Genomic DNA, 15,694 nt, shown 5'->3' with positions numbered 1-15,694 from the left:
TTGTCACAGCCGGTGTCTGCACATGACTTTGTGGGCCCAGTGCTTGGGCTCCTGCAGGGCTGCCCGAGCCTCTTAGGGACCTCCCGGGAAGGAATCCTCTTCTAGCCTCGTTCCTGTTATTAGCAGGATTCATTTCCTTGGGGCTGTAAGTCTGAGAGCTGGGGTTTCTTCCTGCTGTTGGCTGGAGGAGTTCCTCAGCCACGTATCACCAGGGCCTCCGGTGTGGTATGTATATTAGTTAGGGCTCTCTAGAGAAACAGAATCAACAGGGAACACTCGCAAATATAAAATTTATAAAAGTGTCTCACATAACTGCAGGAGCAGAGTCCAAAATCCACAGGGCAGGCTGTGAAGCCGGCGATTCCGATGGAGGGTCTGGACGAACTCCACAGGAGAGGCTCGCCAGCCGAAGCAGGAAGGAAGACTGTCTTCTGAATCCTCCTTAAAAGGCTTCCAGTGATTAGATTAAACATCACTCATTGCAGAAGACACTCCCCTTTCGCTGATTACAAATGGAATCAGTTGTGGATGCAGCTGGCATGATCATGATTTAATTCTATGAAATGTCCTCAATGCAACAGACAGGCCAGCACTTGCCCAACCGGACAAACAGGTTCCACCACTTGGCCAAGTTGGCACATGAACCTGACCATGACAGTGTGGCTGCTAGCTTCTTCAGAGCCAGTGTACAATGTGATGGCATCCATCCTGCTGCCACATTCCATTGATTGGAAGTCAGTCACGGTTCCACCTGCCCCCAAGGATATGAGAGCCCCCAAGGTAGAAGGTGGGGTGCCGAGGCCGCTTTCCAGCCTGCTGAAGTATCTTGGGTCAGGTGAGATGGCCCCAGGGCCCATAGGGTTACTGCAAGGCAAAATGGGTGCCACAAGGTAGGAGCCCCCAGCCTGGGTGCACCGCTCGGTTCAGAAGTGGTAGCCAGGGTGATTCCAGGCCTCGGGTAGGCGGCAGGGGGGTCTGAGAAAGCAGTCCTCAGGGATTTGAAGCAAAGGAAACAGAGAAGATATGGATATTGATATTGTGTGTGTGGCGAGGAGGACATGAAAGAAGGAAAAATGAAGTGAGAAAAGTGGAGTTTGTGATAAAAAATGAAAAGACCCAAACAGCACACAGAAGAGAGTGAGAATTTTTTACCTGAAGGATATTAAGAAAGAAAGTGAGGCACGGAAAGAAGCATGAAATAGGCCATAGAAGCGGAGGTAGCCAGGTGGTGCAGGCGGTAAGAGGCACTGCTTTGTAGATAGAGCTGTCTGTAGCCTCTGACTGCTAATTACTGTGTTCTGCTTTTTAGATAAAGATGATTCTAAGGTAGAATAAATGCTCTGTCTTGAGATTTTCCATAGGAGAATACATAGCATTGTATCCTTTAGAATACAAGGTGCTTTTTTTTTTTAATTTTGGGAATGAAGGAAACTATTAGGGAAAAATGTCTGCCAATAAGTTGTAAGTATTTAAAACAGTTTATAATCATCTGATAATTTTTACTCCAAGCTCCTTAGGTGTGTTGAATTTTAAAAAATCAGTATGAACGAAATCCTTGTCAATTTTTTAAAACAATTTAAAAGTTCTTATGCACAATTAAGTTTCAGAACCAATGGGATGTTATATATGATCAATATATAGCAAAGTGTACTGTAATTGTTATCCTAAGTTATGCAGTTCATCGAGTATTTTTTCTCATTTTATTATGATAATGGAATTTTGGACTTTATGATAAAGTTACTAAAAAGAGATTTCCCCCTTCCTCAAGGGAAATCAGGAAAAATGATTGCAGCACTTCAGATTAAGCAAGAATTTCTAAGAAAGCCTTAGTTACACAGGTGCACACACCTCAGTTGGCCTCTTAGGTGCTGTACGTCGTAAGTCTCTGGATGGCTTTTAACTTCCTAAACCTCTACCTGGCAGTTTGTTTTGGTAAAGATTATATCACTTAAGGAACAGCTAGGGAAATGGTGATTGTGTTCTAGAGAGCTTTTCCATGGCACACATCTCATATTTACTAGTTAGGAGCCTGTTTTGTAAGCATACTGAAAACATGATGTGAGAGAACAATGAATTATACTTTTTTGTTTAGTATTTGATTCTATATAAAAATGAGCCCGTTACTCCATTTCAAGAGGAGAAAGGTTCAGGTCTTTTTCTAACCCATGCTCCTGTGGTGAGTCCTGACTAGAATCCTCCCACAGGGAGAGCGGATCTCCATGATTCCCCGTAACTCTTACAAGAGATGTTGGAAACAGGTGTCCAGTGGATGCTCTGAAATCCCTCTGTGCCCTGGCAGTGCTGAGGATTGCCGTCCTAACCATCGAATGAGCAGTCCCTTTGCCTCTTAGAGACCAGGGGAAAGGAGGAGGGCAGAAGGAGACGGTAGACCAGACTGCCTGCGTTTCCAGGCTGCGGGGTCCAGACCTACTCTGAGGATGAGGTTGGCTGCCTCAGTGGGACTTCACAGCTGCTCCTCGGATCAGCAGTGTCAGTATCACTTTGGTACTTGTTAGAAATCTTAGGCTTCCCCTCATTCCTTCTGAGTCAGAATTCCTGGAGGTGGGGTCCAAGAATCTGTGTCTTCAGCCCTTCCTGGTGATTCTTTTAAGTTTGAGAAATAGTGGGACACCTAGACTTGTTGACATATCTCATAATATTTAACTATCCATTCTAATTAGAATGATCTCTTCTTTCTATTTCATTTGGACTCCTGCTCAGTTATATCTTTGGTTTTCTGGCATTCAGTTCTCCAAAACGACCTTTTGAATCCAAATACTTTTTTTTTTGTTGTTGGCATGGGCAGGCACTGGGAATCGAATCCGGGTCTCTGGCATGGCAGGCGAGAACTCTGCCACTGAGCCACTGTGGCCCACCCAGAATTCAAGTGCTCTGATGAACGTGAAATAAAATGTTTTTCGAAGGTAGTGACTTCTGAAAATAAAGGTTGTAAAATTTTGGATTCTGTTACTGAGGGAGTTCCTCATTCATGTATTTTTTTTTTTTTTTGAGGTGGGGTAGGTTTAAAATTTCAATGTCTATAAATAAAGTTTTATTGAAACATACACTCATTTGTTTACATCCTGCTTGTGGCTACTTTTGACTGCAACAGCAGAGCCGAGTGGTTACCGCAGAGACCCTGCAGCACGCCCAGCACACCTAAAATGCATGTCATTTGTCCTTTCCAGAAAATGGCTGCAGCCCTCTGTCCTAGACTACTAATGATCTCAAGTGCCTGCCAGAAATACTCCAGGAACCTACAGGATGTCCCTTCCTGATCCTAACTTTTAAAAAAACAGTTCCTAGAATGTAGCTGAAATTTTCAGCCTTAGCTTTTTTTTTAAACGTTAAATGTTAAAGGGCTTTAATTTTTTTTAAAAAATTAACTGAGACAAAATGCTTATCATGTATAAGTTTATCTCATCCTGTATTATTCCATATTAAGGATGTACCTACATTTACTGACGTAGAAAGATGTCTGAGACCTATGGTTTAGGTAGAAAAGCAGGTCACAGAACATTTTACATAGTTTATATGACACTTAATCGTCTGTGTGCACAGAGAAAGGAGTGGTGGGAAACGTCACGGTTGTGGGCTGGAGGAGAAAAGGGAGTGGAGGAGTGCTGTGGTAACCCTCAGTATCTGCTCCCATCTCCTCAGGTCCCTTTTACCATTTCTCTCCTTTTCTCCATTGCCTCTCTTTAGTACCCTTTTTTTTCTTAGCATTTTAAAATATTGTGGTAAAATAATATTTAATGTGAAATTTACTATTTTAATAATGTTTGAGTGTACAATTTTGTTGCATTAATTTATATTCATAATGTTGTACAGTCATCACTACTGTTGTCACTGCTTTTGCCTCAAACACCCACAGCTCTGCCTCCTCTTAGTTGGACTGTCCTTGTACTGCTGGGGCCGCTTTGCCTACATGTGCAGAGAACCGGAAGTGCTCCGGAGTTTGCATCCTCCCCATTGCCCTCAGCCAGTGACTGAGGGCTGCAGGCGTTATGAAAGCCCAGTTGTCCCCAGTTGTATCAGGTGGGGACAACTCTGAGTTAGGCTTAGCCGTTATTTCCTTGGATCTGGCATGTGTTGTTAGTTTCACAATTTGGGTCTCATGATTTTAATATCTGTAGCCTCTAGAGCCTTTTTTTCGGTGGGGTGAATGTTGTGGAAAACAACATCAGCCCAGGATTCCAGCAAAAATAAGGAGATGCATTTGGAGCCTCGGCATCATAACTCAAACCGGCAGAAATAATAGACAATTTAAAAAGGCTTTAGCGGGGAGCACGGGCAGTTCAGTGGTAGAATGCTTGCCTTCCATGTGGGAGACCCAGGTTCGATTCCCCGACCAGGAGTCCATATGAATTAGAAAGAATAAGTATTCCTGGAGCACTCATAATGTTCTTTCTTTGCCCGGATGGTTACACATTAAACAGGCATTAAACTACATTTGTGCTTTATGAACTTTTTGGTATGGGTTATTTAACAATGTTATAAAGGCATAAACACCATATAGAACATAGAAACACTACAGACATTCTTGTTATCTTACAAGAAAAATAAGGCTGCCCACAGCTTTCAAAAGACAAACTTCCTCCATCAGATGGAAATTTACAATAAGGAAATTAATTGACTTATTTTTTTATGTAACATATAGTTGATTAACAGCAAATCCTAGCAACTCTGTTAAATTTACTTTACTTTTTTAATTACTGAAAACAGTTTAATATATTAGCAAATAATATATATATAAAATATATACGAGCAAAATATGTGTGTATACATTTATACACACGCATATATCTTGCTTTTCCTTTTTCCTTAAAGTACATCCTGTTGGGAACAAATAGTCAAATTGCTGATTTATTTCTTTTGTTTAAGTTGAGGTATAATTCACATACCATGCACTCATTCTTTCAAAGTGTTCAATTTGGTAGTTTAGACTGTAAAGGAGAAATTTTTGTGTGTTCTCTGCTATATCCACAGCCCCTGGGATTAACTCCTGGCGCATACCAAGAGCTCAACAAATAGCTGCTGAATAAATGAATTTGTGTTCTCTCAAAAATTGTATTTTGTTCTAAAAGCACAGAAAAATAGTTAACTTGGAATGGAAGAGTGGTAGAAACTGTACATAAGAACTGTTAAGTTCCTCCTATAAACTTCTGTCGTCTTGAGACTTTTCAGAAGATCTGAAATCAGGCACACAGATACCTGTACGCAGGTGTTCACGGCGGCACCACTCACGGTACCCAAAAGATGGAGAGGATCCATGTGCCCATCAACTGGTCAGTGCACACAATGCGCACACATGCGCCATGGCGTACCACGCAGCGTCCCGAAGGAATGCACACCATGGCCATGTGAATGGACACTTCAGTGATTCTCCAAGTAATGTGCCCTCATCGTCTGTTGTATAGGTCCAGTCGCCTGGGTTAGTAGCACCTTCCGTCTTGCTGTCCTGCCCATCTTCAGCACAGGCTACGTGAGCATTCCTTAAAAACACGTAGGAATAACTACTTTTTAGTAGTTATTTACACATCTGAAGCATCTGTAGCTTTGAACTCAATCCCAAAGCCCGAGCCATGCGGGATTCTGGTTTCCAAACATCATTTCAGGGAGAGGTGGCATATGCAGTTCACCTGCTGCCTTCTCCATGTCTGCTGACCATGATGTGGGTCTTGACGGCCTGCAGCTTCCAGGGCCCGAAGAAGTCCTGATGGCTGCTCTGGAAGCCATGGCTTACCATGGCCGCTACGGGGCCGCAGGGACCACGTGAAACAGGCTGGAAGGGCCTCTGGTACTGGTTCCCCTGGCCTCGCCCCATGGGCATCCCTTAGGCCCCAACCCCTGGGGTTTCCTTAGGCTCCGCCCCCATACTTTCTTCACACCCCAACCCCCGGTGCTTCCATCAGGCCCCACCCCCACACTTCCTTTGCCTCCAGCCCCCTGGGCTTCCATTGGCTCCACCCCCATGGCTTTCTTGGGGCCCTAATCCCTGGGCTTCCCATCGGCCCCGCCTCCATGGCTTCCTTTGGTCTCCACCCCCTGGACTTCCGTTGGGCTCCGCCCCCACGCTTCCTTTGCGCCCCACCCCCTGGGCTTCCGTTGGGTTTCACCCCCACGCTTCATTCGCGCCCTGCCCCCTGGGCTTCCGTTGGGCTCCGCCCCCACACTTCATTTATGCCCTGCCCCCTGGGCTTCCATCGGGCTCCGCCCCCACGCTTCATTTACGCCCTGCCCCCTGGGCTTCCAGCGGGCTCCGCCCCCTGGGCTTCCGTCAGGCTCCACTGCAGTGCCCGCCCCGTCACTCTGCCTCCATATTAAAATAGTATTCTTGAGTGAAATAGGTGATTGTAGTACTGAGCAAGGACAGAGAGATGGACCTGGTGACTTTATCAACATTCCTTCTAGTGCCAATATTATTCTTATAGGATATTATTCTATAAGTGTGTTTAATTTTTGGTAACTGTTTAAAACAGCTCATAGAAGTCAGGAGTACCCTTTGCTTCTTGTTAACAAGAAGGTTCCATGGTTTGACAGATGTGTATTAACACTGGGTGTACTCTACTAATTGGGTGTTTATTATTAGTGTTCGTTTGTTTGAAGTTTTCATCTGTACTGTTTTTTAGTACAAAGCTGTTATTTAAAACGTTGAACTATTTTAAACTGCCATTTTTGTAAAAAATGATCAAATATCAGTAATTACATATGGCTCAACCTAATAAATCTTCTAAAGCAAAAAAGTACTGTTCACTTTACATTGGAAAACTGTTCTGATTGTTTTAGATGAAGGAATTAAAGTGGTTTCTTTAGAAATTTTAAATGTTTCAGAATCTTAGGTTTACCAAACATGCACTTTCATTGTCTAATCTGGATAGCTAATTTTCTACAATTAAAAACATAATTAGTTCCTGGAGCCTGCCCATGCCAAGCAGAACAAAACATAATTAGAGTCTATCTACAATAAACATAAAACAAAGAAAAAACAAAACCAATCACTTCCCAGTCAGATGGCTAGTCTGAGTTTCTACACCGTCTTCTGCCGTGTCTCTGCATAGAAACTGACTGAAATGATTTCTTAAAAATGCAAAAATAGGAATTTTGCTATTTATGTTGAAAACAGGGAATTTGTCAAACATCACTAATTTGGAGGAATTTTTTGTCTAGTGCATTAGAGTTTGATCTAAACTTCTAGAAGATGGTACAACACTGTTCTCAAGAAACCAGTGTATTATGGGAAATAGAAATGGAGAAAATTCCAGAGAAAAAGTTGCTGGTAGTCCTTGGTTTGGGGGCATGATGGATGTCAGGCTGCAGGGGAGGGCTGCGAAGACCATACGTAACCCCTTTCTGCTTCGAAGAGCCGGAGTGTTGTCTCGGGTTCCTAGCAGGGCTAGCGAGGACCTGAGCCTGCGTACTCCTCTTCACTGATCTGGCTTCCTCAGGGCACTCTGCGTTGCTCTGGTGTTGTAGAGAACCCTTTAACTAGAGAAGGTGAGTTATTAGGGTTCTCATGAAATCAGGCCCTATAGGAGACATGTATGAGAAACATATCATGTGTGTGTGTAAATATGATGAGATTTCTTACAGGAATTGGCTTGCACAACTGGGGATTTTCCGTAAGGCAGGCTACGCGCTAGTGACTCTGACAAACATGTGTGATGAATTCCCTATGAGAAGCTGGTGGCTGAAGCAGAGATAGAAATTCTCCTTTCTGACTGCTGAAATCATTAGTTCTCTCTTTAAAGCTTCAACTGATTAGCCGAGACGTGGCTCATGGCTGAAGGCCAGCTCTGTTGGTTGTAGATGTCATCAGCCATAGGTGCCGTCAGCTGAGCGATGGTCTAAATCCACGAGGTGTCCTCACGGTAGCACTCAAGACAGGGCTTGCTTGACCCAACAGCTGGACAGCATCACCTGGCCAAGGGGACACATGAACTTAACCGTCACTGACGAGTAGATCAGAAGATGAGGGATGTGAGTGAGATGGGAACCACCCCTCCGGAGCCCTCCCCTAACCGCGGGCAGTGGAGTAAGCAGCCGCAGCATTGGGCTAGAAAGAAAATACTTGGGACCTTCCTCATAGGCCAAGGGAGCTTTTGTACCCTAACTTTTCAAAATCTGCCCAGTTTACCCCAGAGGAGGGAGCATTTGGAATGACGGGTGGGGGGCATTTCTCCAGGGGGACTGTTTACTCACCCTGCTTGGTGAATCTCCCTCTGGGAGGGTGATTTCACAGAATTCCAAGAAAATACTTGTAAGGACAGACTATCCTCAGAGCCACATTCCTGCCTGCCCTCCAGGAAAAGACTCATCTACATCTGCCATCCCATTATCTTGCTCGCTTTTGTTTTCATACATTTTATTTAAAGTTTCAAATGGAGAGTTGCAAAGCGTAGTACAAACACCCTCCCTCTCTCTCTATTTCATCTATGATGAGCATTTTGGGTATGCTGCCTCTTCTCCCCGCCCTCCTTCTCTCTGTGTATGTACGTATATATGTGTACCCGCATGCACACACAGACCGAGAGTAATGTGCAGAAACCATGCTCCTAAATAATTCAGTGTTTATTTCCTAAGAACAAGGGCATTGTCTTTGCATTACCACTCGGTGAGTATCATAGGAATTTGACATTGACAAGCTATTATCTAATCTATAGTCTTTATTCTCTTACTGTCCCAAAAGTGTTCTTTATAGTGTTGCTTTTTTGTGGTCCAGGATTCAATCCAGGATTGTGCTTTGCATTTACTTGTCATGTTTCTTTACTGTCTTTTAGCCTGAGACAATCCTTCAGCCTTTGTCTTAGATGATCTTGACATATTTTTTTAATGTACTAGCCATTTGGGTGTGTCTGATGTTTTCTTGGGATTAGATTCAGATGATGCATTTTTGGCAGGAAACCCACAACAGTCAGGTGTGCCCTTGGTGCAACACACTGGATGTCTGTTCTGTTATTGCTTATGTGAATGTCAATCTCTTGATTAAAATCACATCTGCCAGGTTTCTCCACTGTAAAATCGCAATTTCCCCTTTGTTATTGTATTAGTTAGGTTCTCTAGAGAAACAGAATCAACAGGAAATATTCGTAAATATAAATTTTAAAAAGTGTCTCACGTAACCGTGGGAACGTAGAGTCCAAAATCTGGAGGGCAGGCTGTGAATCTGACGACTCGGATGGAGGGTTTGGATGAACTCCACAGGAAAGGCTCGCCGGCCAAAGCCAGGAAGGGAGCCTGTCTCTTCTGAATCCTCCTTAAAAGACTTCCAGTGATTAGATTAAGTATCATTTATTAATGAAGACGCTCCCCTTGGCTGATTATAAATGGACTCAGCTGTGGATGTAGCCGACGTGATCATGATTTAATTCTATGAAATGTCCTCATAGCAACAGACAAGCCAGCACTTGCCCAACCAGACAAGCAAGTACCACCACCTGGCCAAGTTGACACATGAACCTGACCATGACAGTTATTAATAATTACTTTGTGAGGAGTTACTTTTAGATGATATTAATATCCTGTTCCTCATCAAACCTTACCTAATGGTTTTAGTGTCTATTTTTTATTCTTGTTTGAATTATTGCTTTGATGGTTGCAAAAAAATGGTGATTTTCGTACTTTGGCCATTCATTCTACACTTACCAGTTGGCATTCTAAAACTTTTCTTTCATCTGTATATTTTTTATTACTGATACAGACTTATAGCTTCTATTTTATTCAGTAGGTTATAACCCATGACCATCATTATTTGCATTAGTACTTAAATTAACCCAAATTTGGCCAGGGGGAACCTGTTGTGTAACTGCTTTTGCCCATTTGACATGTCCCACCATCTTTTTTGAGCATTTCCTGACAGGCTGACACAAGACTGTTTCAGGTTCATCCTAGAGTTTCCTGACCTGGCCATGGAATCAGTTATTTCTCCAAACAGTTCCATTTCTTTTTAAAGGCACATGGTGTTTGGAAGCCAATATCTAGGCATTGCTTAAGTGTCAAGGGGAGAATTCTAATGTTGTCTATACAAAGAGAGAACTCAAAGGATGATTCACCTGTGCTCTCCTGGACTGCTCAGTCCTTGTCCAGACTATCTAGACTAGGCAGGACACACCCTTCTAATTTCTTTGACCCTTTAGTATATTCTGATCTCAAAGCAAGTCTCTCAGTATTTTTTAGATTTTTTTCTTAGCCTTTTTTTTTTTGGCATGAACAGGTTCCGGGAATCAAACCTGGGTCTCCGGCATGGCAGGCGAGAATTCTGCCACTGAGCCACCATTGTACCACCCCTTAGCCCTTTTTGAACATTAACTTTTCTAGATAAATTTTGGAATCATTTGTCAAGTTCCATATAGATTCCATTGTTATTTTAAAGGATATTGAATTGAGTTTATTGTTTAGCTCCCTAAATAATGAGATGAATTATTTAGAATTCATCTCTTTTACAAGATTGGGTATGCTTATTCAGAAATGAGATGACTTCATTTTCTTTTTTTGGTATTTTTCAGGAAAAGGGTTTATAGTTTTCTTCACATACATCTTGTGTTTCTTGTTATAATTGTATTTTATAGTTTTGTTACAATTGTGAATAATCTCTTTTTAACCTTTTAAAATTTATTGTGAATTTAAATGTACAGAAAAGTGCCTAAACCATGAATAGCTACTACTCAGTTTCATGTAACTACTTCCCAGGTCAATAATTAGACGTGGCCAGCCTGCTCACCCTCTCCCAGTCACAGCCCCCTTCTCCTGCCTCCCTCCTAAAGCCAGCACGCTAAGAAAACACAGTGGCCTATACAGCTTTCACCATTCAGTGACATATGGGGAAGCGTACCAGTTAAGCAAGAGTGACCTTTTTCCCTGCCATAAAGTTCTTAAGAGGTATTTATTGGGAGCCTTTGCATAAGGGACAACACCCAGTATCACTGACATTGTTTTTAAGACCAGCTTTATGAAACGTGTTGGTTCATCCTTCATAAGGCTGTTTCTTTCTCAGTTTGCCTTTGAATAAAACTGAGGTGATAATGTTAAATGAAAAAGACCTTGCTAAGGTTTAGTTTAGATGCAATAGAATCCTCAGGTCATCTGGCTCTATACAGAAGTTGAGAAAGCCTGTTCTGGTTTGGAAGTTTCTGGTTTGGCCTGCAAGGTTGTGGAAGCGGGCTGTATGCCCCCACGGCCTCAGCTGCCTGTTACTGCCGCTGCCCAGAAGAAAGGGATGGCTCCGCTTGGTCTCAGTGTCCTGGAGCTGCTGCAGACAGTCGGTGGAGACAGCAGACATTTAGCGCCATGGGGTCCTGGAGTCTGGAAAGCTGAAATCAAGATGTCGGCAGGGCCCCGCGTCCTCCGGGGTCTGGGGTTCTCGCGGTGGCCACTCACCTGTGGGGCTCCTGCCCCTGCAGAGCTCGGCCTCTGCCCCGCCACGCAGTCTGCTCGTCCACTCGCTCGCTCATTCTCTTTCTGTCTGTCTGTCTCTCAATTTTCTCTCCTTATAAGGATACTAGTCATGTTAGATTAGGGCCCACCCAGTCCGGTTTGGCCTCATCTTACTAACTAATGACAACTCCTGAGCTCCTGCTCACAAGTACATTCAGAGTCACAGGAAGGGAGTCAGGACTTAGCCCTGTCTTCCTGGAGGACACAGTTCAACATGCCCCCTTCTCTGCTGCCCTCTCTTAGGTATTGCTGTCCATTCCTGTCCTTGGCCTATTCTCATGTACACTTGTCTGAGCTCTCATTTATACTCATTGCCTCCACAGTGACATTCATTCTCACCCGCCCACTTTTAATACAGACCTGACCTGTGATTCTCTCCAGTTATTAAAATGAGTGACTTTTAGTGAGGTGGTCCTATATCTACTGATTGAGTTTTTTAGGGATCAGGGATTTGACTGAAGTCTGGCCTAGGGAAATCTTTGCAGCGTAGGAAATACAGAGAAAACATTTAGCCTATGGCAGTTAATGACTATGCTATAAAAGGCATTATAAGGTATTGTATGTATCATATCATTATATATTTTATCATCAGCTTCTACCTCATCTCTTTATCTGGTGGTTACAAATAGGATCTTTATAGTTTATACTTTTAGAGAAATGATACTAGTATTGTACTTGAAAGCCATGTCTTTTTCTCCCCATCTTTAAATTTCTGAAGTGCTATGTAGTGAATGCTCATGGTCTTACAGATATTGAGAGCACTGAGTTAGCAGTTGCTTTGTTACATTACAAGCCAGGACTTTTAAAAATGCTCCATACTATTTCAGTGACTAAATAGATAAGTATTTATTTTCTTATGAAAATATGACTTTAATTAAAGTTTCTAATCTTTCAGTTCTGTTTTGATTATGTAGCTTGTTTTTTAAGAAATACACTAAAAACTTTTCATTTTTTCTTCTAGAAAAATTGGTTGCTTATCAACGAGAATTTCTTGCTTTGAAAGAACGTCTTCGAATAGCTGAACATAGAATCTCACAGCGTTCTTCGGAGTTAAACACCATTGTGCAGAAGTTCAGGCATGTAGGAGCGGAAGCAAATGGAAGTAAGGATGCACTGAATAAGTTTTCAGGTATAAATGATATTTTTTACTATTATAAAAATGCTGTATTTCAAAGAATTGTGTGAAATATTTTGTTTGAAAGTCGTGGAGAGTAATTTATTAGTCAGCATCTATTGCTCTCTTCAGCGACTCTAGTAATTAGAGTGAAAAATCACCATGTAAAACTTATTATGATGGTAAATTATAAAACAGGTTTTTTTTATCATTGCTAAATTTCATTTTAAGAGAGTAATATTAGGTTAAGTTATAGTTGTATATGTGTCATTGACAATAGTGAAGAACCTGTATCTTTTGAAAACATCTCAAAAATGAGATTATAACTTAACTTTGCATTTATACATGTTTGTGTTGTCACTTATGTGTGGACTGCAGATGGATTCTGGAGAATCTTTGGGCTGTTTGAAATAATTAGAGATCTTTAATCTAATTTACAACAAAAAAGACTTGATTTTATAATAGATACTTTTGAGACATCTAACCTATTCCTTCTCTTGAGAATTTCTCATCTGAGTAGGATGAATACCAATTATCTTCTCTTTTTGTCTGTGCTGTTCTTATTCTCAAAATTAAATTGATCTAGGTACTTAGTAGTCTCAAACTTTGTTTAATCTCTCTAGAATAATGTACTTTTTCATATAGCCTTTTCTTTATTGGTAATTCTTTTCATCTTGAGATCCACTGCCTTCCCTTATATTTAAAGTTTCATGCTCGTTGCATTCCAGTCCTGATTATACAATTTGTGTTGTGTCAAAGTAACATTTAAAATTTTGGGATTCTACAGCTCAGGGAAAAAACTCACCCATAAGCCTGCTGCTGGTGATCTCTGCTAGAATTTTTTATTTCCTTCCTGTCTTTTTGCCATGCATATTCTTCCTCAAAGTGTGTCTGTGTGCTGTAGCCTGGTTTTTACTCTTAAATTCTGCCATGAGCATTTCACAAGTCATTAAATATTCTTCCAAACTACCAATTTTAATGGCTGCGTACTGTGCCAGCTAATCATGTAGCATAATATATTAGATCTTTTTTCTACGAATCGGTAAATGGGTTCTTTCTGGAAGTTTTCCCTTCTGTTTTATAACTCTGGTGAGCATCTTTGTATATAAATCGGATTGTGTTTCTGATAGCCTGCCGCTCATTTTCATTAGATTATGACTTTCTTGAAAACAGGATCTCTGTTTGCATGAGTGTTGATTTCCAAAGCCACAGTGTCCTGGTAGGAACAAAATAATCACTGAATATTTATTGAACGTCTAAAAGCTCAGTTCTTAAAAGAGGAAATTATTGAGTCATAGAGTTTAAATTTTTAGTTTTTTGATGCTGTTTTGAAAGATTGAAACATCTGTTACCAACATTTAATATTCTTATTTAATCTAACATGGTAGGTACAAATTGGTGTCTTGTAATTTGTAATTATTTTTTTATTAGAGAAGCTGTAGTTTTACAGAACCATCCTGTATACTATACACAGGATTATTTCTTTATGTATGAAGTTATATTTCCATTTCATGTAGAAACGCAGTCATTTGCATTTCTTTTTGAATTTTCAGTTTTGTAATTATTTTTAGTGGAATATTTCCATATTGTTTTGTGTGAACCCATTGAGGCTGTAAGTCCTTACTGCCAAGTTCCTAATTTAAAAGGATAAATTCTAGTTTAATGGAATTTTAAAACAGAATTTTTATTTCATGTGACATTAAATGATTCATTGGTTCCTCTAATGAAAACTGTAAACTGTTTGAAAGTTATATTATAATCTGTCTTAAACATTCTCAGTTTATGTTGTTTAAATTATTTTACTAGAGTTTTGTGAGGAAAAAAATTCTCTATATATCTTCCATGTAAAAATTTGGTGAAATAAAGAAAGTGACAGTTATCAGTGGACGATGTGGTCGTTACTCTGTTCCCGTAAGCGGACGGCGTGCTCATGGGCTGCTTATGGCACATTCTAAAGGGGAACGAGTAGCCTTAGCCTTCGCCGTCCCTCGGCGCTTGGCTGGTCTTCGTGGCTGCGTTCAGACCGTCTAGCACCGGCATGACTGTAAGACTGTGATTGCAGCGGCATCATATCTATTTAGAATGAAATTAGGAAAGACAGTTCTTTAGTTCTAGTTCTCATAAATTTTTACTGCTGTGTTTATATATTGGGCAGCTTCTATAAGGTAAGGTATTCTGCAGATTAATTATACCTCTGTATTTCAGACAACACCCTAAAGCTATTAAAGGAGTTAACAAGCAAGAATTCTCTTCAAGTGCCAAGTATTTATTATCATTTGCCTCATTTATTGCAAAATGAAGGTAGCCTTCAACCTGCTGTGCAGATTGGCAATGGGAGAACAGGAGGTATGTTTATTTTGTTATTTTGTTTGAACTACTGGTCTCAGTTGTCTTTTGGGGTATTATGTTGACCATTGGAAGTGGCAAGTCAAAGAATAAAAATTATTTCTTTATCCATGCACAGTAACTCAGATTTATTTTGAAGTCCATGATGAAGGGAGTTGGAACGTTTTATTTGTAGACCAGAGTCATCAAGCTGAAAAGGATTTTGAGAAATCTAGTTCAGGCCACATCTCCAAACAGGACAGTCTTTAAACCTCTGTAATTTTTCTATTTTAAAGATTTGAAAGTAAAGAGATTACTTTTTTTCCTATTTCAATATTACATCTTCTAGTCATATCAAGGTTTTTCTTATGCCTGCCCCTACTCTTTCTTATAGAGATATAAGTGGATAGTCACTCTTACTTAACCTTGCATGCACTAATAGAAATAATTTGACTTTCTTTCTCTGATATACCCAGAGATAATTTATAGAATTTTTTTCCCCCTTATATTGTCAGAGTCACCAGAGCTTCCTGAATTTTCCTTGTAGGACCTATTTGCCATTCCATTTTGACTTTGTTAATCTTTTCCTTTGTAGATTTTGAAATGCAGAGACAAAAATAACATTTTATTCTCTAATAAGTCTTTAACAACAAAATAATTACTTCATATGTATTGAGATTAGGTCTTGTGTTAATGCTTTTAAAAAACTGTTTTAATTTGCATTTGATTTAGTGGCATTCTGAGGTGTTTGCTGCCTTGTTTTTGTCACACTTTGTCATTATTTGAGCTATAAGTATAAATATTTACATTCATCTTGTTTTA

At 40.7% G+C, this 15,694-nt stretch overlaps 1 protein-coding gene across 10 annotated transcripts in view; it reads left to right on the top strand.

Annotated features, from left to right (window-relative positions):
• Positions 1-15,694, top strand: part of MGAT4A (alpha-1,3-mannosyl-glycoprotein 4-beta-N-acetylglucosaminyltransferase A) — a 139,188-nt gene that overhangs the window by 69,222 nt on the left and 54,272 nt on the right. For 5 of the 10 annotated variants that reach the window (XM_077133825.1, XM_077133826.1, XM_077133827.1 and 2 more), the window contains 2 exons: positions 12,395-12,562; positions 14,753-14,893. In XM_077133825.1, the coding sequence (XP_076989940.1) occupies positions 12,395-12,562; positions 14,753-14,893 (309 nt within the window). Of the gene's footprint in view, positions 1-12,394; positions 12,563-14,412; positions 14,592-14,752; positions 14,894-15,694 lie in introns of those variants that run through there. The other 5 variants (XM_077133830.1, XM_077133832.1, XM_077133834.1 and 2 more) reach the window with 2 other exon arrangements.

The sequence above is a fragment of the Tamandua tetradactyla genome, chromosome 17, assembly GCF_023851605.1.
Source record: "Tamandua tetradactyla isolate mTamTet1 chromosome 17, mTamTet1.pri, whole genome shotgun sequence".
Classification (NCBI taxonomy): Eukaryota; Metazoa; Chordata; class Mammalia; order Pilosa; family Myrmecophagidae; genus Tamandua; species Tamandua tetradactyla.
The sequence above is the reverse complement of the archived record's forward strand: the minus strand, read 5'-3'. Positions and strand labels throughout refer to the sequence as shown.